This window comes from Mesoplodon mirus, assembly GCF_964341445.2.
Source record: "Mesoplodon mirus genome assembly, chromosome: 1".
NCBI lineage: Eukaryota > Metazoa > Chordata > Mammalia > Artiodactyla > Ziphiidae > Mesoplodon > Mesoplodon mirus.
Genome location: NC_138976.1, coordinates 217560149 through 217587789, shown reverse-complemented (window position 1 = coordinate 217587789; position 27641 = coordinate 217560149). Strand labels below are relative to the sequence as shown.

The following is a 27641-nucleotide window of genomic DNA, read 5'->3' as shown; positions in this document are numbered from 1 at the left end:
GTTAAGGTGATACGTGGGTCCTCTGACTTTCAGTCTTATCAGATTGTTCTGTTCAGGAGTGAAATCTGGCTTCTACCTAATTAACAGCATTCCTATCATCTGTCTGCTTGTTCAGTATCTTGAGTGTCATTCATCTATAAGAGGAAGCCCATAGGCAGAGGACAGACTAGGACCTAATAAGTGTATTTTCCAGCCAGCCCCAAAGGCTGACAAGTTCAGAAGGTCTCATTAGACCAGTATCTTTAGGCAAACTCTGCATTGGGTCAATTTTTCTAAAACTTCCTAAGGACCTTCCTTAGTCCTTACAATCCTGAGAAGTGTTTTGCTTAGTTCTGTCTGGGGCTGAGGCTCTGATCGGCCCTCAGTTGATGACAGCTTATCTTTGGTATCACTTCATGTCTTCTGGAGACATATGGTTGCAAAAGTGCCATCCTTAACAATTGTTGCAGGTCATATGGTGTTTTCTCAGCCTGAATCTTTGCCTCCTCTGTGCCTTCTCTATCTGCTTCCTTCACATTTTCAGATTATGAATATACTCAATAAACGCCATAATTTCACCAAGGAAAAATTTCAAATTACAAATGGCCTCTTGGAGACCTTTTTTTAAAAAATTTATTTTGGGCTGCGTTGGGTCTTTGTTGCTGCACGCGGGCTTTCTCTAGTTGTGGCAAGTGGGGGGCTACTCTTCATTGCGGTTCACGGGCTTCTCTTGATGCGGAGCACGGGCTCTAGGCGCATGGGCTTCAGTAGTTGTGGCTCGCGGGCTCTAGAGTGCAGGCTCCGTAGTGGCACAAGGGCTCAGTAGTTGTGTCTCGTGGGCTCTAGAGCACAGGCTCAGTAGTTGTGGCACACGGGCTCAGTAGTTGTGTCTCACGGGCTCTCGAGCACAGGCTCAGTAGTTGTGGCACACGGGCTTAGTTGCTCTGCAGCATGTGGGATCTTCTCACACCAGGGCTTGAACCCATGTTCCCTGCATTGGCAGGTGGATTCTTAACCACTGCGCCACCAGGGAAGTCCTCTTGGGGAAATTTTAACATGAACAAAATTGTTTATTTGAGAGGCACCTTAAAACAAGATAGGAAACAGAATTCTAAATACCCAGTGGTCTGCATTCTTTAATATGAGGAGGCTTCCAAATCCAATTCAAATTCTAAAAGTGCCTCCCTGAAAGACTTCCCAAACCCCATGAAAAAAGAACATTTATTGAAGAAATCAGGCTTATGTAGTCTTCCCCGATCTCTAGCAATTAGTCCCTATTTTGATGTGCCTAGGAGATACAAAACCTGGAAAAGACTAATTGGCCTCACCCTAAAGAGAATTTAGAGATCCTTAAGAAACAAGGAAAGCTCTTACAATTTGTAACTCTTTGGAAGTTATAAGATTACTCATTTCTAACGCCCTCAGAATTACCCTCTCATTCAACCTTTAACTCTTTTTTTATATATATATTTTTAATATTTATTTATTTATTTATTTGGCTGCGTCAGATCTTAGTTGCGGCAGGCGGGACCTTCATTGCAGCATGTGGGGTTTTTCGTTGAGGCATGCGGGCTTCTCCCTACTTGTGGTGCACAGGCTCAGTAGTTGCAGCTCGCGGGCACAGTTGCCCTGTGGCATGTGGGATCCCAGTTCTCCGACCAGGGATTGAACCCGTGTCCCCTGCATTGGAAAGCGGATGCCTAACCACTGGACCACGGGGAAGTCCCTCAACCTTTAACTCTTAACAATGTCTTCCGTTATTGATTTTGAATGAAGGTAAAAGAATGTGTGTGAAGACAGGGGAATGTGAATGTATGGTATCAGATGTGCTTTTGCTTAACTAGAAATAAAGAGAATAATTTTGTCTTAAAATAAGAAATGTCTGTCTCACCACAAAAAAGAAACGGTAATTATATGGTGTTACACGTTGTTAGCTAATGCTATTGTGGTAATCATTTTGCAAAATATATCAAATCAACACGTTGTACACCTTAAACTCACACAATGTTATATGTCAATTATATCTCAATAAAGCTGGGGGAAGAAAGAGACATTTCTGGTCGTGCCAAAATGTGACAGAATACAGTGACAGACAATTGAGACGGCATACCGTAAGGGCAGACAGCATGGGAATTAGGAGACTGTATTTGTCTGGGTTTGTAGTAGCTACCAAAACCAAACCAGACCAAACCCGACAAAAAAAACCTTTGAAGGGAGAAAGAAAATACGTTAAAATTTCTGACAAAACTGGTCAGATGTGAGGGGGTTTTCGTAAGGAATAATATAAATCCTTTTAATGCAAATTCTTTCATGAATAATAAACAGAGTAAAACTGTTTTCTTTCTGCTCAAAGAGCAAAGTTATTCTGTGCCCAGGGAAGACATTCCTTAAATCATCAAAATATTCTATTAACTCTGTGCTTTTTGACAAACTCATAAATCTTTTTTTTTTAAGTTCATTACTTTTGGAAACAAGTTGACATTCCTAATAAACACTGTCACTTATTGTTGTGCTTTTCAAGATACTGCCTGTGACTACTTCTCACCTTTGGATAGTCACAGCTAATATTTTGTCACATAACAATTCTCTTTGATTTTGTTCTTCTCCAAATTCAGAATAATAAAACTGTGAAGATGTTTCTCACACCTACAACATCTTTGGGTTTACACTAAGTTACACAAAGACTTGGTCCTTTACCTTATTAAAAATATTTTTGAAGGATTACAGAAATTATTAGCTCTGTTTGGCATTCTCCAACTTTTAACTAACTCAAACTATTGTGAGAGCTCTTTGCTTTACTAAAATACGGTAAAAAGAAAAAAAAAACTAATGAATGAAAAGAGTACAGCCTTCCTAAGTTAATCATGTGTAAGTAAAATGTGTTAAAAGTAGATATGCTTCAATGTTTGTACAACTTTCAGGTTAAAGATATATTGATATACCAAGAATGACACAATAGCTGTCTACAAAAAGATTTTATCTCTAGGTTTAAATAAGCTTGGATTGGTGAAATTCTTAATACATTTTATAGGATAAATCAAAGGCCTGGAGATGTGTCAGTGTCCTCTCTGTTCAGAACACATTCTTACTTTCAGAATATTCAATGACTGACTCCTTATAAAACTGATTATGTACTTTAACAGAAGATTCCACTCTCTTCCATTCTGATAAGGCTGGTTAATAATAATAAATTGACTAAAACCTACAGATTCAACATCAACAGTAGTGTCTGCTTCTTCCTTACATTCACCTAAAGCTCCCAGTGATAATCTAAAGATCAAGAATTGAGCCTTGTGGAGACATGTCAAAAGAACTTCTGTTAAGGTATGTATCATGTACTTGTAACTATTAACACTACGGAGAACAAATTAATTATGTGTATTACTGACATCATTGCTATGGCCAGACACTGCATCTGAGTTAGGATTTCCAGAATTGTTTTGGTCCAAAAGCAGAAGATAATGTGAATAGACCATTTACGGCCAAGATCAACAGAACACAATCTCTCAGACGCCAGAAGCCACTGATTACCGTGCAGTTTCCATGATTTTGCCCTTTATTCTCCTGGCTATTTCTTCTCTCTCTGTTGGTTCAAGATTCTAGACTGTCAATAAACACCCTGACCTTTATTCCTAGCACTACCAAGACCTTTATCCTTGATAATCACCAAATGCAAGACTAATTCTTTAGACACAGGCAAAGGTGAATAATCCATATCCAAATTAAAGGGGAAAAAATGATTTGGTTACCAAAGGAAGATCCAAATAGATACGGGATATATGGGACATTATTTCAAACTTTAATAATAATTCTTGTTTGAGGTTTTGTCTGCTACAGATGCCATGTGTGTGATCTCGAGTCTTAAATGCTGCAGTCAGCCATTATCATGCCAGGTGATTCAAAAAACAATCATCTAAGAAAAAGAAAAAAATGGCTTGATGCTTACAGAGGTCAAAATTACTACCATCAAAAGCTTGATAAACACTCACAGCCTATCTAACAAAGATACAGATCTTGATTGATCACTTACCCTAAATGGTAAATCCTCTGGCTTAGTTAACAAATGATCAGAAGCAAAGAGTAAAAATTGAAACAGAAACTACAAATTGCTCCCAAACGCTCAGAAAAACACTGACTTAAAAGTCAGATAGGGCTTCCCTGGTGGCACAGGGCTTAAGAATCTGCCTGCCAATGCAGGGGACACAGGTTTGAGCCCTGGTCCAGGAAGATCCCACATGCCACGGAGCAACTAAGCCCGTGCACCGCACCTACTGAGCCTGCGCTCTAGAGCCCGCGAGCCACAACTACTGAAGCCCCGTGTCTAGAGCCCATGCTCCACAAGAGAAGCCACTGCAATGAGAAGCCCTCACGCCGCAACTAAAGAAAGCCCGCAGCAACGAAGACCCAGCACAGCCAAAAAAAAAAAAAAAAAAAAAAAGTCAGATAAAGCGAACCAAACCAAACCACAGTATGCATTACAGATTATCTAAGTTCTAACTTTTTTTTTTTTTTTTTTTTTTGCGGTACGTGGGCCTCTCACTGTTGTGGCCTCTCCCGTTGCGGAGCACAGGCTCCGGACGCACAGGCTCAGCAGCCATGGCTCACGGGCCCAGCTCCACGGCATGTGGGATCTTCCCGGACCGGGACATGAACCCGTGTCCCCTGAATCGGCAGGCAGACTCTCAACCACTGCGCCACCAGGGAAGCCCTTTTTTTTTTTTTTTAACATCGGCTCATTATGTTCTAGTACCATAGACAAACTGATCTGATAGTAACTCCTCAGGGACTCGGGTGTACTAAAGATAAAACCATTGACCATTCCAGCAACTCACCTAAATTACATATTCCAGCCAGTCCCTGCCCAGACTACTAACTTCCACCCTAAAATCACTCTATGACCAGTCTCAGTTCCTAAAACCCTGTATATCCTCCTTTCTAACTCCTTCATTCTGAGATGCCCCACAGTTATTTTAGTATATGTTATTCCTTGCTGCAACAAGCTAAATGTAACGTATTTTGGTTACGATACAGCTGTGTTCCTGGTGGTCTTTGGTGGTAGGCTTTAACATCCCCAAGGCAGAGAACTGGGGGCTCAGAGTCAGGGAATAGAAGACGACTTTTTGCTACACACCTTTTAAAATTTTATACCATATTATTTATCCAAAAAATAAATAAAATCAGAATTTAGAAATGTATATAACTCATTATAAATGAATTAATTAAGAGAAATACTACCAATATCCAATGGGGCTGCAACTCACCTAGGAATCAGAGTATTGCTGGATGTCAAAGAGGAAAATTCACCACCTGTTTCTACAAGGCTAGAAAGATCACTGATTTTTTATTTGTGGGGGGGTGTGGGTGCCATGCCGCACGGCTCGCGGGATCTTAGTTCCCCGACCAGGGATTGAACCCAGGCCCAGGCAGTGAAAGCACCGAGTCCTAACCACTGGTTGCCAGGGCATTCCCAAAGATTACTGACCATTAATGGATCATCAATACATCATCAACAGATCTTTGTGTGAAAACTGAAAATCTCTTCCTGTTTGGAAGTTAAATCTAAATCAGCCAGCAGTTAGAGGTGATAATTTGCTTTGTATTTAATGTGAATAAATTTTTATTATACTATGCATTTATTAAAATCAAGCTTAAAGACCCTTTAACCTGCCATTAAATAGCCTCATAAATGGAGCTATGCTTGATAAATATGGCTCATACAGTGCTATAAATAAAGTGAAGGTTTTCAAGCTATTTTAAAACTTTTTTGAAATTCTCAAAGAATTTACAAAAATAGAAAGAACAGTATAATGAATACTATAGTATTAATGTTCAACCTTCTGCTCATCTTCAAGCTACTCTTTATTTCTCTACATCGAAGAAACTATATACTCAATGCAGAAGAATTTTTTAAATAGCAGATACAAACTACTATACATAAAATAGATAAGCAATAAGGATTTACTGTAGGGCTTCCCTGGTAGTGCAGCGGTTAAGAATCCACCTGCCAATGCAGGGGACACGGGCTTGATCCCTGGTCCAGGAAGATCCCACATGCTGCGGAGCAACTAAGCCCATGCGCCACAACTACTGAGCCTGCGCTCTAGAGCCCACGAGCCACAACTACTGAGCCCACGTGCCACAGCTACTGAAGCCCGCACGCCTACAGCCCGTGCCCTGCAACGAGGAGCCACCGCAATGAGAAGCCCTTGCACTGCAACGAAGAGTAGCCCTGCTCGCCGCAACTAGAGAAAGCCCGCGCACAGCAATGAAGACCCAACACAGCAAAAAATAAAATAAATAAAATTTTTTTAAAAAATAAGGATTTACTGTATAGCACAGGAAACTATATTTAATATCTTACAATAACCTATAATGGAAAACAATATAAAAATATAAATATATTATATATAACTGAATCACTTTGCTAGACACCTAAAACTAACAAAATATTGTAAATCAACTATACTTCAATTTAAAAACTTTTTAAAAACTAACGAGCACAAAAAACAATAACTACCATAAAAACAAAAACAAATTTCTTAGAATGCCATCAACCAAAGATAACCACTGTTAAAATTCTGGTGTGTATCTTAATATTTTTAATATTGAAATATATTATATTATAATCATCTGTAGTATACAATCTAGTAATCTGTCTTTTGGAAAATATTCCAGAATCCTTCACTGGTAATCCGTCTTTTGAATTTTGTATTACACTACTAAAATTTTCTCACACCAACAAACATTCTTCGACAATATAATTCTCAAAGTTTGCATCATGGAAATAATATAATTCACCTAATTAATCTGCTATTATTAAACACTGCAGTTATTCTTATTTATTTTTGCTATTATGAATAATGTGGGAACAAATATCTTTGTCCATACATCTATAATCTCACATGTTCATTGGCCATTTGAATTTATTCATTTATAAATTATCTATACACATCAAATCCTTTGTTCATTTCTTTTGTCCTTCTGTGTGATTTGCAGTTCTTTAATAAGTATAAAAGATGACTAAAAATAAACCCATGTATTGAAGCTAGCCATAAAGTGCAAATATTTTATCCCTAAAGCATACTTTTAAAAGGAGGCATTTCAACTCTAGGCAATGTTTCAAAGTAAAGTGTATCCTTCTAAAGCAAACTACTAATCCCTAGTTCAGAGGGAGTCTCTATTTATTTCCTTCTTTCAGGTTTTCAATTCAATTTTGCAGTAGTCTATCAACCTGCAATCTTGTTTTAGCCAAAGTAAGTCATCTGCACTAAATCCTGTGTTAATTTTAGGGTACAGCTTCCATAACTTCTTTTTTAAAAATAAGCTTTATTGAGGTGTACTTAGGTACAATAAACTGTATCCACTGAAGTATACAATTCGATAAAATGTGACATGTCTCTATTTGTCAAACCACAACCACGATCAAGATATAAAACATTTCTATTACTCCTGAAGAATCCTGTCCTCTGCCTCCAGCACCAGGCAACCACTGATCTGTCACTACACATAAATTTGCACTTTCTAGTTTTATATGAATGGAACTGTCCAGTGTATAGTCTTTTGTGTCTGGTATTTTTCATAAGCATGATGATTTCGTGATTCACCTGTGCTATTGCATATATCAGTAGTTTGTATCTTTTTATTGCTGAGTAGTACTCCATTGTGAGGATATACCATATGGTTATCCATTTACCTGCTGAATATTTCCTGGTTTTGACTATTATGACTAAAGCTGCTATAAACATTTGTGGATAAATCTTATTTTCATTTCTCTTGGGTAAATACCTAGGGGTGGAATGCCAGGGATGTATGACAGGTGTATAATTAACATATGAGGAGACTGTCGAGCAATTTTCCCGAGTAGTTTTACAACTTTACATTCCCACCAGCAGTGCCTGAGAGTTCCAGTCACTCCACATCCTTGTTAAAACTTGGTAATTGTCTTTTTAATTTCAGCCATTCTAATGGGTGTGTAGCAGTAGTTCACTGTGCTTTTGTTTTTTAATTTTTATTTATTTATTTTTGGCTGCGTTGGGTCTTCGTTGCTGCGCGCGGGCTTTCTCTAGTTGCAGGGAGCGGGGGCTACTCTTCGTTGCAGTGTGCAGGCTTCTCATTTCAGTGGCTTCTCTTGTTGCAGAGTGCGGGCTCTAGGCGCGCAGGCTTCAGTAGTTGTGGCGCACGGGCTTAGTTGCTCTGTGGCATGTGGGATCTTCCCGGACCAGGGCTCGAAACCACGTCACCAGCATTGGCAGGCAGATTCTTAACCTCTGCACCACCAGGGAAGTCCCTGTGTATCCTTTTGTAACTTGCATTTTTATATTCAACATTGCTTTCCAGATTTATCTGGAATGAGGCCAAGGTACCCATGTTTTCTTCATGTTTTTTTAAGCTCCACAGGTGATTCTGGTTGGTAACCAGAGTTCAGAATCTTCATTCTAAGTCTATATATATTTAGCCAAGAAAGTTTTCAGTGCTCCCAAACTGCTAACACATTTTAACCTAGTTTTTACCATGAGTCAGTTGCTGTTAGACTACCTGTATTGCAATAAAGATTATTTTACAATGCTTCCAACTCAGAAGCAAAAGCCCTAATCAAATCAGGTTTGCACATGATTCAAAACAATAAGCAAACTATAAAAATGAGTTTCTGAAGGGGATGGGTGTGGCTACAAAGGGGTAGTAACACAAGAGTCTTGTGGTGATGATACAGTTGAGTATCTTGATTGTGGTGGTAGTTATACACACGTGAAATTGCACAGAGCTACACACACACACACACACACACAAGTCCATGTATAACTGGTGAAACTTGAATAAGCTATCTGGATTGTGCCAATGTCAATTTCTATTTTGGTATAGTACTGTGGTAGTGTGGGATACTGACATTGTGGAACAGACCTAGGGGAGGATGTATAGGACTTTCCTGTACCTTTCTTTGCAATATCCTGTGAATCTATAATTATCAAAATAAAAATTTAATAAATTTTTAAAACTAAGTTCCTAAACTACACTGAAGAAATTCTTCAGCCTTTCCATGGTCAAATTCAATTCAATTCAGTATATTGCTTCAATATACATCCAATACATAAATGACACATATTTTCATATGCCCAACATCTGATGCAGAACTGCATTAAAGAGAAAGACCGCATTGGTGACAACCACTTTAATCCTACAGTAAGTATAAAAGCTAACCCTTAAAAGTTATTGGCCTATAAGCTATTATTTTTAGATTACTGTGTGGTCTTATCCTCATGGGACACTAGGATTTACCTAAATAGCTATCTCTGTTCACTGCAAATAACCCTGCTTTCATTCCTATTTTAAGCCAGCAAGCCTGCCCTACTTCTGCAGACTTATTTCCTAATCTACTCACCTGCGTGTCCAATCATGAACCAGTTAAACACTGCTTAAGAGGTTATATTAGATATTATTAGTGAAAGTCACATGTACCTTTCAGGTCCTTTCATAACTAATCAGAACAAATAATTTTATTTCAATCATCTGAAATAGCTCTTTCAGATTATTCCCTCTGTTCTTTGATAGTCACAGAACTCACTAGTCTGACAGAAACAATATCTTTATAGTGATCATATGTGTTCAATAAAACAATGCACAATAGTAAAAAACAACTAACTTGCTTTCATGAATAAATCCACCAATTACCATTATTACTCTGGCCATTCATTAAAACGATCTTACTTTATTTTTAAACTTCCACAAAGCCTTAAAGGTCACAAGAATAAAATGTACCTAGGCATACACACAAAAAACCACAAATTAAGTCTTACCTCGTTAGGCCACTGATCAACCATTAAAGTTTAAACCTGAAAGGATTATCAATTTATAGAGTGAAGGAGCAAACATTTCTTACGAGATATAGTCTACGGTTTAGTCATCTGCTCTTCCCGGTGGTTATTAGTCATAGGAAGCTCCAGAGTTCTAATTTTCTGTCACATTTTTGGGAAGTTATCATATGCTATACTGAGTACTTTTCAAGACAGTATTTAAGCTTCTGAGTATAACCAGAATGTGTTGCTTGTAGTAGGAATTCATCAAATATCTGTTTCTGAATACATGATTTCCAAAATTCTATCTATACTATAGAAGAGGAAATTTTTACCATTTTTATTAAGGATTTTACGTTTAAGTCCTTTCAAAAGCTAAGGAGATTAAGGCTGGAAAATATAAAATATAACACTGCTAAACTATCATTGCACATATGCCACTTAAAGCCAAGCAGACCTGCTGTCAGACCTCACCAAGATTCAAGAAGAATTCACTTAATAAAGAACAGCTAACATTTATTAAGCACCCACTATGGGCACTATGCTAAGCACTCTACATAATATTGTACAGTATGAAATACAATCTTTAAATTCTGAGGTAGGTACTGTTATCTCCCATTTTAAACTTGAAGCAAGGAAAACAAATGACAAAAGTCACACAACTAGTAATTAGCAGCGCCTGTGTTCTTTCCTACACCGTCTTCAATAAAATAAGCTTCTTATGCTTTCACTTAAACAATTACTAAGCGCCTATGTGCTAGGCACTGTATTCAACATTAAGAACACACAGTTCTTGGACTTCCTTGGAGGTCCAGTGGTTAACACTCCACGCTTCCAATGCAGGAGGCGTGGGTTTGATCCCTGGTCGGGGAACTAAGATCCTACACACCCCACGGTGCGGCCAGATAAATAAATAAAATAAAATAAAAATATTTAAAGAAATTTGTAAAGCAATGAGACTGCTCATGGGAGCACATGGGAGGCAATATCTAATTCTTCTGATGATGATGATAGCAGCTAACATGTACTGAGCACTTACTATGTGCCTGTCACTGTACTTTGTGTTGTCTATTTCATCCTCACAACTATCCTGCAAGCGAAGTTTTATTATCCCTCTCCCTCAAATAGGGAAACGGAGATAAAACAAAGTTAAGTGATTTGTCCAAGGTCACACAGATACCAAACGAGGCAGAATTTGAATCCAGGTTCACCTGACTTCAAAGCCCATGTTCTAAAACCATTACTCATACAACCTCCGAGTAAAGGAGAAAAAGCTTCTCAGATGTCCTCTTGGCTAAATCTTGAAAGATAGATAGGAGCTAGTCAAGCTGGGGGACAAGATTCTTCAGAGAAGTAATGCAAAGAGACCATTCACAGATACAACACGACATGGCATTCTAGGGAACCACAAGGAGTAGGAAAGTAGGTTTGGCAATGGGGGTGTGAAACGAGGAGGAACTGACACAAGGTTAGAGGTTTAGCATGAAGGAACTTCTACATCAACAAACTTAAGAGTTTATCCTACGGTCTGGAAACATTCATGAAGGATTTCAAGCACAAGAATGATCCTTTACATTATCCAAAGATCATGATGGCAGCATGGAGATTAGATTAAATAGCCCTAGCAAGTGGCTACTGCAGTAGTACAAGCAAGAAGTAAGAGAGGGAGATGAAGCAGAAGTTTATGCAGAAACCAGAAGTCCACAGAACTGATTCTGGTAGAAAGGGATATGAAGTGAAAGGGATAGGAGAGTCTGGCCTGACTCCCAGGCTTGTCATGTGAGCCAGTGACTAAATGGGTAAGTGGTATGATTAACAGGGATGGGAAATATACTTAGGAAATCCTTTCCATCTTCTCTCCTTATTAGTGCTTTTTAATATTTATTTTATCCGTCTACCGCCTTACTCACTTGAATCTCTCTAAAAAACAAGAACAAGTCTGTCACCATATCTTTTTGGGTAATGTTTGCATTTTCCATAATTTTGGATTACATTTATAAGCCAATTAAGCCTCAGTTGTTTGTTTGTTTTTAACACATAACCATCAAAATAATCTTGCTGTCTCCTTAAGGGGATCACTGTCAACTGATCACTGATAGATTTCAGCTATTCCTCTTCCTTCTCCTTTTCTTCATTTAACCTCTTCCCATTCTCTGACACTTTGAGTTTACCCACCCTCTCAAGTCCTTAGTCAAGTATACTTGCTTTCTCCATCCTTACTTCTGCATGTTCTTCCAAGACCCACCATGTAGCTGCAACAACCTCTTTTCCTACTAAGCAAGTTGCCCCCACGCCACATCAGCTATAATATACTTTTTTTTTTTTTTTTTTTTTTTTTTTTGCGGTACGCGGGCCTCTCACTGTTGTGGCCTCTCCCGTTGCGGAGCACAGGCTCCGGACACGCAGGCTCAGCGGCCATGGCTCACGGGCCCAGCCGCTACGCGGCATGTGGGATCTTCCCGGACCGGGGCACGAACCCATGTCCCCTGCGTCGGCAGGCGGACTCCCAACCACTGCGCCACCAGGGAACCCCAGCTATAATATACTTTAAAACTCATGTTCTTCTCTTTAGCTTGCCTTCACTAAGCCACCACTGAATCCTCAAATATGATAGTGCCTTTCCTGAGTCTAGTTATGTGAGGCATTTCTTAACTGTACTCTTTTTTCTCTCAACTTCATATTTTGAAAAACTGAAATCCTATCAAAAAGTGAAAGAATAGTAAAATGAATATCCATTTGCTCTTTACCCATATTCACCATGGTAAACATTTTGCCACTTTTGCTTTCTCTCTTAACAAGTACATTTTTTTTCCTGAACCATTTGAAAACAAATTGCAGACATCATGACATTTCAACCTAAATACTTCATCAGGTATTACCTAAGAATGAGAACATTCTCCTTTATAACCACAATACCATATCACACACCCAAGACATTTCCCATTGATATACTATATCTAATATATACTCCATATTCAAACTTCCCCAGTTGTCCCCAAAATGTCCTCTATGACTTTTTTCATTTTCCCAATCCAGGCTTGGCACTGTACTTGACTGTCATTTCTCTTTCATCTTCTCTCATCTAGAATAGTCCTCTTGCCTTTTTAATTTTTCATCACTTTGACATTTTTTTAAATAAAATTTAAAATGTAGCTCTGCAATACCATTAGCCACATTTCAACTGATCAATAGCCACATTTGACTAGTGCCTACTCTATTGGACAGTGTGGAGAACACTGTTGCCATTGTAATAAGATCTATTGGACAGCCACAGAATTCTACCATTAAAATTGATGTTTACCGTTATCATTTTGACACTTTTGAAGAGTTCAGACCATTTGTCTTGTAGAAAGTCCCATAACCTGGATTTGTCTGATCATTTACTATAACTAGACACAGGTTAAACATTTTTAGCAAGGATTACATTGGCAATTCTTGAATGAATTCTTAAATTATCTCCTAGTGTTTACTTCATTCAGAATTTCACTCTCTTGGGCTGATATTGTCTAGACACTGCACAAAAACATCATGAATTCTTAGTATTCAATAAATCTAATAATGATCATCAAAGATACACATTCCCTTGGCCAGCTAATATAGCATATTTTTCTGTCACCCAGTCTAGAGAGCCTAATTACCAAGTTATACCCTCTTCTAATAAAAGACAAAGACTCAAGAAACTAAAAGATTTCATGATAAAAATCTAGTTCGCCAACAAAATAAAACTGAATATAGGAAACTAAAAGTTCTCTCTGCATACATCTGAATAATTAGGTAGACTATAAAGATAACTAAGTCAGACATCACTTAGGTTAGGTTGAAATTTTTAGACCTCAGTTTTGCAATTTCAAATGAAGCTAAAATTTAACATGAAAACTTTAAAACAGAGTGTTATATTCTATTAATGATTGCACCAAAGGATGAAAAGATTAAAAGACACCTCTTTATTGCCATTAGTAGCAGCAAAGCTCTGAAATGACCACAAATATGAGAATTAGCTGAATAATTCTGTCTCTCATAGACATATGTCTAAAAATTAGCTTTTCCTCAAAATGTCACTTTAGTGGAAAAATACTCTATTATCAAATACTGCTTAGGAAAAGTGTTTTAATTAATTCTTTTTTTAAAAAATTGTATTGAAGTACAGTTGATTTACAATGTTGTGTTTAAATTCTGCTGTACAGTGAAGTGACTCAGTTATACATATATATATTCTTTTTCATATTCTTTTCCATTATAGTTTATCACAGGATATTGAATATAGTCCCGTGTTAACTAATTCTTTAATTCACTTTAAGTAATGAGTCCTTAGCACTTGTCTCTCCAATAATCTGATAGCTTTTTTTTTTAATTTTACAGTAAAATGTGATAGCTACTTTACTTAAGAAAGCTTTATTACCAAATGTCTGATATACATAAGGCTTCAATCACAACCATTATCATACGGGTAAAAAAGAACATCTTATTCCTGCTTGGAAATAATTAAGTGTTTAAATTAAGATGTCCTTTCTGAGGTTTGAGACTTTCACTCAGAGGTGTGAATCTCAAAGAGCATCAATTTCCAGTGTTTAAATATTATAGTTTGTACAATGAGATATCATCTCACACCAGTCAGAATGGCCATCATCAAAAAATCTAGAAACAATAAATGTTGGAGAGGGTGTGGAGAAAAGGGAACCCTCTTGCACTCTTGGTGGGAATGTAAATTGATACAGCCACTATGGAGAACAGTATGGAGGTTCCTTAAAAAAACTGCAAACAGAACTACCATACGACCCAGCAATCCCACTGCTGGGCATATACCCTGTGAAAACCATAATTCAAAAAGAGTCATGCACCACAATGTTCACTGCAGCTCTATTTACAATAGCCAGGACATGGAAGCAACCTAAGTGTCCATCGACAGATGAATGGATAAAGAAGATGTGGCACATATATACAATGGAATATTACTTAGCCATAAAAAGAAACAAAATTGAGTTATTTGTAGTGAGGTGGATGGACCTAGAGTCTGTCATACAGAGTGAAGTAAGTCAGAAAGAGAAAAACAAATACTGTATGCTAACACATATATATGGAATCTAAAAAAAAAAAAAAAAAAAAAAGGTCACGAAGAACCCAGGGGCAGGACGGGAATAAAGACTTAGACCTACTAGAGAATGGACTTGAGGACACGGGGAGAGGGAAGGGTAAGGTGGGACAAAGTGAGAGAGTGGCATGGACATATATACACTACCAAATGTAAAACAGATAGCTAGTGGGAAGCAGCCTCAGAGCACAGGAAGATCAGCTCGGTGCTTTGTGACCACCTAGAGGGGTGGGATAGGGAGGGTGGGAGGGAGGGAGATGCAAGAGGGAAGAGATACAGGGATATATGTATATGTATAGCTGATTCACTTTCTTATAAAGCAGAAACTAACACACCATTGTAAAGCAATTATACTCCAATAAAGATGTAAAAAAAATGCATACACCAAAAAAAAATTAAAAAATAAATATTATAGTTTGGCAGTTGTTAATTACAATGGTAAACTAAGTATAACTTAAATAATGTTGACAAATTCAACAGGTGTGTGCTATATGACTTGCTCACATCGAATATTTATACTTGAAAATGTTTCTTCTGGGTTGGCATTGTATCAAATGACTGAAAATATAAAGGACCAAAATATTAATACAGGGCTTCCCTGGTGGCGCAGTGGTTGAGAGTCCGCCTGCCGATGCACGGGACACGGGTTCGTGCCCCGGTCCGGGAAGATCCCACATGCCGCGGAGCGGCTGGGCCCGTGAGCCATGGCCGCTGAGCCTGCGCGGCCGGAGACTGTGCTCCGCAACGGGAGAGGCCACAACAGTGAGAGGCCCGCATACCGCAAAAAAAAAAAAAAAAAGAATACAAGCACTTTCAAATCATTTTCATGCTGATTGAAACCACTATGAAAGAATTTAGGTAAAATTACAATATTTATGTTAAAATAATATGAGATATTTGCATAATAAAAGGTTTAATATATGTCATCCATTTTCCTTTTAATTTAAAATATACCAGTAGATGGAAATACAGTTGACCCTTGAATAAGAGGTGGTTAGAGGTGCTAACCTTCCACACAATAGAAAATCCAAGTACATCCTACAATCAGCCCTCTGTATATACACGGGTGGTTCCCCCATACCCAAAGTTCCTCCCTATCCGTGGTTCCACATCCTTAGATTCAACCATCCTCGGATCATGTAGCACTCTAGTATTTACTATTGAAAAAATATCCACGTATAAGTGGGCCCACAGTTCAAACCTGTATTGTTCAAGGGTCAGCTGTATTGAAAAGTATTAATGAAAGTATAGTAATGAAAAGTATTAAGAGTAGTAGTTTCTGGAAGGAAAGAATATGAAGCCTTTGTTTTCTTCCCTTTTGCCTTTCAAATTTTATAATTAGCAGGGTTAAGCTTACATTTAAAAGAAAAAAATTTTTAATCCTTGGTAAATCCATTCTCATAAGGGGGACAGAGGGGAAATAAATGAGGTACAGGTACCAGGGACAGAAATGGGGTTCAGGATATACTTGTGGAAATAGCCATTTCTGTCCATACTACTCTTCCTAAAATTTTTAAAGAAAGCTATAGCCACAGTATTCCCAGTGTCAGGATATCAAAGAACCAGCAGCCTTCAATGTGTGCTACAAATGGCAGTACATTGTACACTTGAATTCCAAGAGAATGGGAGAACTCTATCAGCATCCTCCTGAAAAGAAGTCTGGAGCTTCCCTAGTGGTGCAGTGGTTAAGAATCCCCCTGCCAATGCAGGGAACACTGGTCCGGGAAGTTCCCACATGCCGCAGAGCGACTAAGCCCGTGAGCCACAACTACCAAGCCTGCGCTCTAGAGCCCGCGAGCCACCACTACTGAGCCCGCTTGCCTAGAGCCCGTGCTCCGCAACAAGAGAAGCCACCGCAATGAGATGCCTGCGCACTGCAACAAAGAGTAGCCCCCACTCACCACAACTAGAGAAAGCCCACGCACGGCAACAAAGACCCAACACAGCCAAAAATAAATAAATAAATTTGTTTGAAAAATAAATAAAAATAAAGTGCACATACATTTGTAAGTTGAGAGGGTGTACTGAACTGCTTTCTTGAAAAACTCCACTAAGTGGCAGAATACCTATTGAATATTGGTTGCTGTATTTTGCTGTTTGTCATTAAAACTTATCTGTCCATATTCTAGAAAATATTTATATTTTAATAAAGAAGATAGATCGCAGTCAGATGTTTCCATCCTTGAAAGAAAACAGAAAGGTAATATAAATCATAAAAAAGTCAAGGATATAAACAAAGAGTAAGAGGGGTGTGAACACTGTTGTTTCATATATAGACAACTAAGCACAGACTGTGGGCATCCTTCTAACTCTTGGGAAGCTAAATTGAGAGTACCATTTCTTTCTTTTTCTTTACCTCTTTTTTGAGAACTTCCAGTTGTACAGTGTTTAACATATGGGGATCAAATGTATCTATACTTTAAGATATTCTAAACATGGATAATTTCTAACCTAGGAAAACATGCAGTTTAAGTAAGTGAAAAGTTCAGGAAAATTTTTTTCTTGTAATCCTTCATTTGGCATTTGATTTATTAATTGAAAGTTTTATGTAAATACTTATTAAAAGTATGTGATTTATAATATATAGAAAATAGCCACAAGAAAAAAAAGAAAATTACTATATTTTATCTTGTTCTACCACTCTTTGTCTAGTAGTATGTGTACATGTATGTTCTAATGTATCATAATTTTTCATTTTCATTTAAAAATCTAATGTCCCCAATTCTATTCAGTTTTAAACTATAACAACTTTAACTTCATATTATGTAAAGGGCTAAAAGTATGATTTAAACTACAGATGGATATTATATTTTGATCCTAAATGAAAGATAATGTAAATAATAAGCATAGATCTGATTTGAATAAAGATTTTTAAATAGTAAAAATAAATAAATAAATAAAGTGCACAATTCAATGATTAAAAAAAAAAAAAGAAGTCTGACTTCTGTTAAAACCCATTCGGCCACCAAAGAGCAAACTCAGACAATGGATTCTCTATATTTGTTATGTAATGCCTAGTGAAATTTCCTTGTTGCTTCTGAAAAGATTCAGCCTACAGGAATAAACTTTTTATAAAAATCACTGTCAAAGAAAAAAAATTCCTTCAAATAAGAAAAGAAACTTGGAAACCAGAAAAATAATCAAGCTGAAAGATTTTCAAAATGCAATTATTTGGGTTTCTCGTTTTCTGCTCCAGATACGAGTAGTGTTGCCCCCAGTGTATATGGACTGTTCTAGAGGCTCACACAAATTTTAATTTTTAAAACAAAGAAGAAGCAAATGAGCACCAATTGGGAGTACATTACAGATGGCTCTCCATAAACATTTAATGAATGAGTGAAATCATAAGAATGTTTATATTTTTTAACACAAAATAAATACCTTCAACTGCTAGAGGAGAAACCAGCTGCCAGGGAAGTACTAGACAGACTGTATTATTGGCTTGTACGCTGTTATCCATGGGATTCCACCCAGATATCCTTTATATTGTAGAAGAAGTATTTTCCTGACTGGGAACAGTTTCCTAACTTATAATTTCATATGCTTTCCGATTCTGATATTTTTTGAATATTAATGATTTCTCTATTATCCACTTATGAAGTAGCTGATCTATTCTCACACTACTATCATGTTTCATAATACTACCTTGTCTTAAGCTTTTCACATCCGTTATGTCATTTGCGTGGCTGAGATGCTTGACAAAGAAGGTATTATTAACCCTATTTTGCAGATGAGATTATTGAAGCAAAAAAAGAGAGAGTTTAAGTAAAAAGGCAAGGTTAAAAAAGAAAGGCAAGGTCACAAGTAAGCCCGAGAAGTAGGAGTAAAGCCTCCAATCTAGTCCTTCCTTTTAGGAAGGTTGCTTTTAAAAGACACAAAATACAAATCACTCCCACCCACCCACGCTTCTCCAAGATTTGCTCAAGCAAAACAATTAAGCAGAATTTAAAGTTAACAGGAAATGACAAAACCAAGAATAACTGGGGTGTGGTCTCACCTCTGAAAAAGATTTCCAGCTGTGAATAAATGCAAACAACTCTGGCCAGAAAAGATAATATTAGATCAGGATTTAGAACCCAGTACAGTACAACCGGACCTTAGCTATATATACAGTGACACCTTACTTTCTTAGAATAAACCTCAATATTTCAAACTCAGGAAAACCCAGAAAAAAAGCAACGTAAGTCACCAGGAAGCCAAAATTGCTGTGTTCAAGTTCTTATACTAAAGTTTTTATATACGAGACAAATCCACACATTCTAAGGGCTTGAAATCATTTATGTTTCATTTTTTTAAGGGTAATCTTATAATAACATGCAGTAATTTATAAAATTTCACCAAAAAACAAATTTGAATCATATAGACTATGAGGGTATTCACTTAACTGTGGGCATGCCTAGCAATAAGCCAGCACCTGCATTTTAGCTACATTTTGTTTTACTTTACTTCTATATTTAAGGGTCTGAAAGGGTCATTTAAAAATTTCCTTGATATCTTACAGCACGTTATGGTAGAAATTACATACTACAATGGCGATCAGAATTTGAGATTCATGAAGGTCTGAGGACTACCACTAAGCTTCACTCAGATCCTATTTATTCTGACTTCACACACTATTCTGGTTTATCTGGTTTCCCTGCCTACTTCAGCTTAGAAGTGGCAGATTAGAAGGGCATATTTTGACAGAGAGCAGTACTGCAGCAGATAAACTAAGAACAGACAAAAGCACTAAACTGGTATAGCAGTGAGAAGTCATTTTAGCACAGGAGGAAACTGCCAACACCCTTATACAGCAGAATGCACCGGCCATATTAACTGCATAGGACAGAAATTAATGTACATAATGATGACCTTGATTTATCAAAAAAGATTATGTTTAGTAGATTCTGAATCTTAAGAGAGGGTTATATACTCTTCATGGGTTATATACTATAAAGACTGACATTAAAATGGTCAAAAGAATTTAGCAGTTAAAGGGCTGTCAGTTCTATGAACAATTCTCTTAAATCCCTAATGACACCACACAAATGCTGAGTAGATGAATCTCAAAAACCTCATTACATTTAGTAAATATTATATAGTGTAGATAATTAACATTTATGATCAACACTTATGATGATGACTTTTTTTGGGGGGAAAACTACATTACCCACTAAAATTACATACTGCAGACAATCAACATTTATGATGCTTAATTTTTAAGGGGGAAAAAAAAACACCTAAGTTATACACTAAAATTCTCTCCCTTCATTGAACATTCAATAATTTTTCTCCACTTAAAAAAAAAGTTTTCTTGTCACCAATCCTGGTTTCCTGTCTCCTTCTAATTACCAGAATGAAAAAATAAAAGTATTTTAATAGTTTTCCCCACTTACAGCTAACCCCTTTATTCAGAGGTCACTAACACACCTGGTCTCGGTATATTTCCTTCTTACAAAATAGTGCTTTCAAACCGAGTATTAAAACTCAGAAAGAAGAGTTGTACTTGTCTTATGTCTGAACAAAAGAGGCACATAAATTAGTGGTTATGTTTAAACCACTATTCTTAGTTTAAGGGCAGAAACAACTACAATATAAAACCCTGTATGTATTAGTAAGGAACACTTTAGTTTATTTTGGACATCAGAAACAGAGAACATCATTCTCCAAGTCTCTATGGCCAAAAGGAAAATAAAACACCAAAAATCGTGTCAAGAGATCTGGAGATCCCTTTCAAATATCACAATATGAATTTATTTGCATTTATTTCACTATATTGTTTCTTTTACTAACAGCAGTGAATTGTGATGATCTGAAGAAAGTGGGCTAAAAGGTACGTGGTATCCATCCTTAAAAAAAGGGTGGGGAAGAGGCAAGAAAGATCTGATCCTACAGAAGAGGAGCGGCAGAAAGATCTGACTTGGAAGGGTCTACTCAACTCCCTACCCACATCAGCCTAGATGGCTTCCCCCAGGTAAGAGCCTAGAAAAGAGGAATCATTTCTTTTTAAAAATATGTGGATCCAGACTCTTTGGGGGTGGTGGGAGAAGAAATCGCCACCCTGCCTGGAAATCCGACACTACGGGAGATAAATAAGCAACCTCCAGCTAGCTACTGGTCCAGGTGCAACAGAAAACGCCCGGCGCCCCCGCGGGGGAGCCCCGGTGGGGATCCCGGCCTCCCGTCTCCCACACCCCCTCCAGGTCCTCCTCCGGGATGGGCGCCGCCAGGGACCCCGCCGCCCTCCCGCCTCCTGTCCTCGGCTCCCTCCCTCCGGCCCCGAGCCTTCGCCCGGCCGAGGGCCGTTTCCCGCTGGTCGACTGGAAGGCCCGGCCCGCTTGGCACCTTTGATGACGCGTTCGGTGGTGGAGAGGTGGAGGTTCCTCCCGGACATGGTCCCCTCGGCCTCCTCCCGGTCCAGGAGACCGCCAGACGTGCGCCTCCGCCTTCGCCTCCAGCGGTCTCGGCTCCTCGGGGCCGGTCAGTCAGCCGTGCCCCGGCCCGGCTCCTCAGGGCGGCCCAGGCACCAGAAGGAGGCGGCCGCGGCAGCCCGACCTCGACCCCCACGGGCAGGATGCAGGCCCACCGGCCGCTCCCTCCTGAGGCGCGGAGTCGCGACCGCCCGCGACCGCAGTTGAGGGAGGCAACCCCAGCGGCCGCGGCTGCGCGCGGCCCGGCCCCGCGTGCGCGCGCGCGCGTTCCCGCTCGACGCCCTCCTAACTTCCCGGCGGCCCGCGCGCCGCCGCCGCCGCCGCCGCGCCGAGGCCCAGCGCGCGGCCCCGCTGCCTCAGCCGGCTCGGCCGCCTGACCTCCTACTCCCGAGCAGTCGGCGACCCCGGCTTTACCCTTCGCGCGGAGGCTCTCGGCCCGCGCGGCCGCCCTCCGCGCACGCGCGCTTCCTTCCGCTTTAGCTTCCGACAGTAGTTTTCCCTTTTCTGCCTGCCCCTCCTGCAGCTGACTTCTTCTCGGCTGCCTGCGCCGCCCGGGCCTGGAGCACCTAACAGCGGCCCCTCGGTTCTGCACCAAAAGCCCCAGTGGAGCAGCGGCCATCTTGTGACCCGGCCCGAGCGACCCAGCAGCCTCTCGGCGGAGCAGTGCACCTCCTGTCCGCTTGGGGCCACCTTGCAGGGAGCCCTTGTCCTCCCAGACCTTCCCCACGGGTGACATCCCTCCCTTTCCTCGGGGTCTCCCACCCAGTCTGTCTAGGAGTCGTTATCAATTTGATCAGGCTCCTTCCCGCAGTTTACCCTCCCCCCAGTCAGAAAACCCATTTAAGCCCCTGGTTTAAGTTGTCACATTTGTCGAGGGCGGTTAGTATAGTAAGAAGGACGATCGCGTCCATCCTAGTTCTAATCCAGTAGTGCGCGGAGAGGGGCGGTTTCCGAGTGGGTGGATAAGACCCTCCTCCACGGCTAGGCGCCGTGGCCTCCTCTCTGCCTTTGCACTTGTCAGAAAGGGGACGGCAGCCGGCTCCATGGAGCCCCTGGGCCAGACCTCCTCTGTGCAAGGAACTGACCTTTTCATAAGTTCTGCGTGTCACCTACACAGCTAGAAGCAATCCCTTCTTCCCCTTTGACGCAGTGACACAGTACCTGCCTCCCCCGGTCATCCTTACTGTGGAACACGACGGGCAAGTCTCCGTAGAGTCAGCAATCTGGCTCCTCTCCAGGTTAAAAACTGACCTTTTCTCTCCTTAAATTGTAAGCCTAGAATAGAAACTGTCTTCCTTCATCTAGTATAGTGCCTGGTAAAGTCAAAAGTATTTTGATTTTAGCCGTGATAGTGAAATATTTAAACTGAGATCCAAGGAAGTATATGCAAATTACAGGCAAACCGGTCTTAACAGTCACTGTGGTGGCCAATGAGTAGTCATAGTTGGTTCTGTACATTTAAATTAAATAAAATATAAATATTCGTTTCTTTAAGTGCACTAGCCACATAAGTGCTCGATAGCTACCTGTGGCTAGTGGCTAACTAATTGGATGTGGTAGAATAGGACACTTCCATCACCGCAGAAAGTTCTTTTGTACAGCTTCCAGGTAAAAGATTATAGGAGTTAAACCAAATCTCCTTTAATATAGATTTATGTATTGGGAGGAGATCTGGGGATACACACTGGAGTCAGACCCTGAATTATGCCCTGCAGTTTTGACCTAAGGCCATTCATAGCAATCCCAGCAAGGCAGGAGCACCTGAAGGAGCTGAATAGATTTTGGTTCTGTTTTCTTGGGTCTTGACTTCAGGCTTCCACCCAAGAGAATTGTTCAGATATCCTGAGGAAGTTCTTCACTTAGGAAGTAATCAGAGCTCCACACATCTATCAAACAGAGCAAATTTCTAGTGGTCAGAAATAAATTGGTCCCTGCAGCGTAGTAGAGGCTAAAAGTCATCTGGAAGAACATAAACAGGATGGCTAAAAACAAAGAGTTTAGGAAAACATTGCAAACCAATGTGAAGAGATGGATTATCCAATAATAGTTGTGGAAGAAGTAACCAACTATCTGGATCTCAGATATATCTTTCTTCTTTTGGCCACACTGGGCAGCATGCAGGATCTTAGTTCCCCAACCAGGGATCGAACCTATGCCCCCTGCAGTGGAAGCACAGTCTTAACCACTGCACCGCCAGGGAAGTCCCTGGGTCTCAAATTGGAGCCACTCCTTAACACCAAACTTCATAAGTAATAAAATATGAGAATTAAAACAAGATGGTATTTTTCACATAGCAAAATGTAAAACATTTTTAAAAGGTGACACTCTTGGTAGAATTATAAATTAGCACAATCTCTCTAGAAAGGGATTTGGCAGTATCAATCAAAGAAGATATATGTATGGCCAATGAAAAGATTCTCAACATTGTTAGTCACCAGGGAAATGCAAAATAAACCATACTGAGATACCACTTTACTAGCCTAGTAGAAGAGCTAAAATTAAAGACTCTCGGGCTTCCCTGATGGCGCAGTGGTTAAGAATGCAGGGGACACGGTTTCGAGCTGTGGTCCGGGAAGATCCCACATGCCGCGGAGCAACTAAGCCCGTGTGCTACAACTACTGAGCCCACGTGCCACAACTACTGAAGCCCACCCACCTAGAGCCTGTGCTCCGCAACAAGAGAAGCCACCGCAATGAGAAAACCGCGCAGACGCAATGAAGAGTAGCCCCCACTCGCCGCAACTAGAGAAAGCCCGTGCGCAGCAACGAAGACCCAACGCAGCCAAAAATAATTAATTAATTAATTTTAGAAAATGACTCTCAACACGGAAGTGTTGGCAAGGATGGGGGCAACTCTCCTACATCGCTGGTGGGAGAGGAAAATGCTACAACTACTTGGGAAGTTTCTTGTAAAGTTAAATATACACCTACTCTGTGATTCAGTAATTCTACTCTTGGGTATTTTACCCAACAGCAATAATTACCCAAACAGTAGAATACTACTCAGCTAATAAAAAGGAAATAATGACTGATGCATCCAACAGTATGGATGAATCTCAAAAACATTATGGTGAACAAAAGAAACAAGACAAAAAATAGTACATACTATATGATTTCATTTGCATAGGAAAATGGTTAAATGAAGTATGAAATTGGATGCAACATTATGCATTATGCAAAATCATACTTTAGATGGAAGGATATTGGCTATCATGAGAAAAGCCTCAGGAGATAACAAAAAGTGAAAAAGTACAGTTTGGACCCCATATTATTAACAGACAAGCTAACGTATGCATAAAAATACTAGAAGGAAATATTAATATGTTCACTCATTGAATAAATATTAATTAGGTGCCAACTGTTCCAGGCACTGTGCTAGGTAGTAGGGTTACAGTGATGAACTAAAATCAACACAGTTCATACCACCATGGAGCATTAGCTGATGAGGAAAAAACTTAACAGTAGCCATCTCTTGGTGGTATGATTAAAAGTCACTTATAAAAAAAAATTAATTTTCTGTATTTTACAGATTTTCTATGGTGAGAAAGTATTACTTTATAACTAGGAGAAAAAAGTATTTAAACGCTCTTTTCTTTCAAAGGCCTGTTGTCCACGCCTATTTCCAGTAGCATTAAATATTCATTTGGGGAACTTTCTGAGAGACTTCTCTGATCAAAACAAAACATCTAGAACCACTCAATGAAAATATAAACAGAAGAAAACTCTCATTAAGCTCCCTTCCCAGAAAATTTTTTTAAATGGATAAGGCTTAAATGTACTGGTGGTAGTGGTAATGTTTTTAGTCATCACATCAATAGCTCCTGGCAACAACTGGAGGGTTCTATTTCACTCAGCTTGTACACATATCCACCTGGCCTGGGTCAGCTGCATTTTCATTTAACTGATGAATTTGATTCTCTTTCCTTTTACTTTCTGCATTGGTCAGAATTGACTACTTAAAACTATCAAGATTCATGCTAAGTTGGCAATTCTACTAATTTCTTCAAATCTAGGTTTCCATGTTACAGGGCTTGTGAGACTTGGTATATTTCCTATGACACTCCCTAAGCACTTCATAAACCTTAATTAATGACTAACTCTTCTGAGAAATAATTACGAATGCTTTTAATTTAACAAAAGCACAGGGAATCCTAGTTTCCACTGTTGTACAAAAATAACCTGGCTTCAGTTTCTGCGTGTATGAAGCCATTAAATATTAAACTTCTGTGTTAAATGCAGACAACTGCAGAATATTTTTAAAACTGCAATAAAATAGCAAAAGGTATTTTATAGTGTATAATCTCTCATTTTATATGAAAAAGCACTACATAAATGTTTTTATTAGTAATACATATTGTATGGACATTGTATACTATATTTTACTCATATCTTCCTATGAGTGCATTTAATTTTGATTAAATTACCTCAGAATGGACTCCTCCCACCACAGTTGAGGTCTAAAAAAAATTAGCGACTCCATATTAAAAAAATATTTTTTGCAATTGGAAAAACATGGCCTAAAGCAACATTCTACCAATCATAGCCTGATATCAAATTTATAATCTCTTTAGCCTTTTTTTGTTTTGTTTTGGCTTTGCCGTGTGGCTTATGGGATCTCAGTTCCCTGACCAGAGATTGAACCCGGGCCCTCTGCAGTGAAAGTGTGGAGTCCTAACCACTGGGCTGCCAGGGAATTCCCCCCTTTAGACTCTTGTAAGTAGAAAATGCGAATGAAAGTTTTGCTGACTGGTAAATATATATTTACAGGTTGATAATCAGGCCATTTGGGGGGTAATATGCAAACCTCTTAACAGTGTGTTATCCCTTGGTCTTCCTGGGAGAACCCAATACTATAACTGTGACAAGGATTGGGGAGCCCCAAAGCTGCCATCACCCCCTATTATTTTTGTTTAAATCCTTACGAAGTAGGAGAGAAAATGGTGGCAGTCATTACTGGCTACATAATACAGTACAGTCTAGGAGAATAGAATTTAATACCTCTCTCATACCTGGGCTCCAGCATTCCACAGGTAAGATGCCATAGGTAAACGTCACAGGCATTCATCAAGTTACTGGGGCCACAAATTTAGAGTTGGGGGCCAGGCAGAGAGGGAGGCTCAATCCCTCACACACCATATCCTGTAAACCTACTCCCCCTACAGTCCATTTTTCCATGCAACAGATCTTTCTCAACTTAAGTCTGATTTTTATCATTCCTCTGCTTAAAACCCTCAAGTGTCTCCTTTTTTCCTGAAAGTGATCTACTTCTTAGTAGACTTCTGTCTACTTCTTTGAACTCAGCTCAAACCTCTTCCTTTACGTCCACTACAATTCAGACAAAGTGGCCTTGTCTATACTGTATATACTGCAATTTATACAAATAACCTCAAACAGACCAAGCTCATTTCTGTCCCAGAGCTCTTGCATTTGCTGTACCACAGGGTTTCAAATCATTCCCTCCTCATCCAGGTCCCAACTATAAATGAAATAAAGGTTTTGAGTATATTTTTAAGTGCTTTGGGGTATGGGTGAGAAATATGTAGGAAAGCATATATTTTTCAGTTTCTCAAAGGAATCCAGACAATAAAATGTTAATGACCACTGGTATAGAGTTTTAATTTATAAAGCACTTTCTTATACATTTACTTCTCATTATGTTTATGCAGGTAGATAGTATAGAAATGATCATTTCTACCTCGTAGATAGACATTGAGGTGTGAAGAGGTTAAACATATCAGAGTTCACACAGCCAGTCAGCGATGGAATTGACACAAATCCATTCTTTTGGACTCAAAATCCTGTGCCCTTTTGGCTGAAGACCAAGACAGAGTCCATTCTTGCTTATCTTCATTTGCTTCAAAAACATCAAAGTTAAACACTTTTCTAAGGGCTTTCTTATTTAAACTAGCTTATAAGTCTGCATTAAAATTTTCAATGAAAAAAATTTTATCATCAGCTAGATCAAGGCAGTTTTCAAGCAAAAATTTAATGTATGAACAAAGGGATGCAAAGGAGTTTTCTATTAAGCTAAGTAGAGCATAATTGGGGAAACAGCTTTGCAGGAATAAATTTAACACTCCTTAAAACCGAATGAAAATAATGTTGAGATCTCTAATGTTTAGATTTTGCCTACCCTTTTAGTTAGCATACACAACTGAACCATCTATCCTGAAAAATCAATCTAATCTAGTTTTTTTTTAAAGTTAGTTAGTTTTCCCAGAAAAGAAAAATCTAAATTTAATCTCTTTCTCCTGCTCATGCAGTTTTCAAAAGAAATGGGATGGTGGGGGGCGGGGATCTACATTATTTGGAGAATTACCACAAAATATTTAAACCATGTGAATTTGGCAGCAAAGATATTTCATCTCAAGGGCC

General features: G+C 39.2%; 1 protein-coding gene across 2 annotated transcripts in view; it reads right to left on the bottom strand.

Annotated features, from left to right (window-relative positions):
• The window catches only part of PPP3CC (protein phosphatase 3 catalytic subunit gamma), an 88526-nt gene extending 67014 nt beyond the window's left edge, over positions 1 to 21512 (bottom strand). The window contains exon 1 of one of the 2 annotated variants that reach the window (XM_082615836.1): positions 21181 to 21512. In XM_082615836.1, the coding sequence (XP_082471962.1) occupies positions 21181 to 21229 (49 nt within the window). In that variant the 5' untranslated portion in view covers positions 21230 to 21512. The remainder of the gene's footprint in view (positions 1 to 21180) is intronic. The other variant, XM_082615837.1, reaches the window with a different exon arrangement.
• Between the last annotated feature and the right edge of the window lie 6129 nt (positions 21513 to 27641).